At 55.0% G+C, this 2,209-nt stretch overlaps 1 protein-coding gene across 1 annotated transcript in view; it reads left to right on the top strand.

The window, feature by feature from the left end:
- Nucleotides 1–2,209, top strand: part of HOMER2 (homer scaffolding protein 2) — a 129,991-nt gene that overhangs the window by 105,611 nt on the left and 22,171 nt on the right. Inside the window, exon 4 of the mRNA XM_014549585.1 lies at nucleotides 2,049–2,180. Coding sequence (XP_014405071.1) covers nucleotides 2,049–2,180 — 132 coding nt within the window. The remainder of the gene's footprint in view (nucleotides 1–2,048; nucleotides 2,181–2,209) is intronic.

Genomic DNA, 2,209 nt, shown 5'->3' on the forward strand with positions numbered 1-2,209 from the left:
AGCCCCAGGGCCTTTGGCGAGCTGTCCGAGAGCCAGGGCTTTGCCAAGCCTGCAGGACCCGCCTGGGGGATTGCAAGAGCAGCCGGTGGGAGGAGCAGGCTTCCTTCGCCTCCTTGGCTGACCTCCAGCGCCTGGGATCCTGTAGGTTGTGTTTGGGAAATGCCTGGGCTCCTTGATGCTGGTGACAGAATGACCCAGGACCAAAGCCATCCCCCTGCCCCTGGGAGCAGGCCAGTCCGTAGGGGATGAGGGGGCAGAGACACTCCCACCGCAACATGCAAGGGTAACAGTGCGTGTGCCCGGAGCGAGAGGCCTCGGTGGTGCGTGCCCGTGCAGGTGTGTGGGTGGGAGGGACGTCCTGGGGATGGGGGTGAGGAGGGGGGGCCTGGGGACTGAGGGAGGCTCAGTTCTCGTTTTATACACAGTGATTATGCTGCTTAGCAGACATCCAAGAATCCTTGATTTCCAAGGGCGTTTTTCTGGAGTGTTTCCTAGAGTCTTAGGGCTTCCAAGGATTTCTGTCAGAGGGAGCCTATTACTGAGACTTTATGACACATCGGTTCTTTGGTGACTATTTGTTTACCTGTCTCTACCCTCTTCCTGGCCACCTGCAAGGTGAAGAGCAGGAATCGGGACTCATTCGTCTTCGTGTCTGTGCTGGCAGCATGCCTGGCGTGCAGTGCAGAGAGGAAGCTGTGCCGAATGAATGAGTGATCACCGCGTGCTGGAAGTCCTCCTCCCACCCCTCCTGACTCATCCTCTGCCCTGTTCCGGCCCCGAGAGGCTGGCCTGCGGGGCCTCTGGCTTCTGCTTGGGTTTGGCCGATGGCAGGAGATCAGAGGCAAGGGGGCGAGGGTGTTTGCTTTTGCTGGTGTGTCTTCCACAGAAGGTCACCTCTCTTTTCATGGCAGCCTGCTCTCCAGGACTCTCCACGTCCTATAGCCTCTCTTTTTAAATATATAAAAAATATATATATATATATTTTATTGATTTCAGAGAGGAAGGGAGAGGGAGAGAGATAGAAACATAAATGATGAGAGAATCATTGATTGGCTGCTTCCTACAGGTCCCCTACTGGGGATCGAGCCCACAACCCGGGCATGTGCCCTTGACCGGACTCGAACCCCGGACCCTTTAGTCTGCAGGCTGATGCTGTATCTACTGAGCCAACCCAGCTAGGACTGGATATGATTTTTTAAAAATATTTTGTTATTGATTTCAGAGAGGAAGGGAGAGGGAGAGAGAGGGAGAGAGAAACATCAATGATGAGAGAGAATCATTGATCGGCTGCTTCCTGTGGCCCCCCACTGGGGATCAAGCCCGCAATCCGGACATGTGCCCTGACCAGGAATCAAACCATGACCTCCTGGTTCATAGGTCAACGTTCAACCACTGAGTCACCCCGGCCAGGCCACATTCTATAGCCTCTCTATTCCCTCGTCCTTTTAGGCCATGGAGGGGCGATGGTCAGCACCAGGTCCCTCCCCTGTCCCTCACTCTCCCCACGCCCAGCTCATGCCTGCATACGTAGTCTCTTTGTAAATCAACCCTCCAAACATCATCCCACTTGGGGTGCATCCTTCCCTCCCTGTTGCGAAGCAGCGAGGCCCAATTGCTTATGGACACTAAGTTGTTTGAGCTGGACACTGGGACGCCAGGTGCTTAAAAAGGTACGACATGACGTTCTTCAGCGAATGTGTGACCTGGCTGGCCGTCAAGGGCAATTGGGTGCCTGGCAGCTTTGGGCAAATGAAGAGCAATTTTGGAAACTAGACTTAGGAGAGACTTTCTCCCACTGGTAACTTGTAAGTTCTTATTTTAGGCTGAGAGTCTGTTTTTAAGTCTCTGGCGTTGCCCCTCATCGTGGCTGTGTACCTGACTCAGTGTGGGAGGTGCCAGAAGCGCGAGAAGTCGGGACGGATGTCCCGGTCGGGGAGGGTGGGGGGCCTGCATTCTGCGCCAGGTCCTGGCTTTACCCGCAGAGACAGGGAGGCACTGTGTGTCTGACTCGGTGTTCACATCTCCACTCTCCGGCTGTCTTCCTGCAGGTGATTATAAACAGCACAATCACACCCAATATGACTTTCACCAAAACGTCGCAGAAGTTCGGGCAGTGGGCCGACAGCAGAGCCAACACGGTGTTTGGTTTGGGGTTTTCGTCGGAGCAGCAGCTGACGAAGGTAACGTGGCCCTTCTCGGCCCCCCCCCT

This window comes from Myotis brandtii, unplaced genomic scaffold (genome assembly GCF_000412655.1).
Source record: "Myotis brandtii unplaced genomic scaffold, ASM41265v1 scaffold561, whole genome shotgun sequence".
Classification (NCBI taxonomy): Eukaryota; Metazoa; Chordata; class Mammalia; order Chiroptera; family Vespertilionidae; genus Myotis; species Myotis brandtii.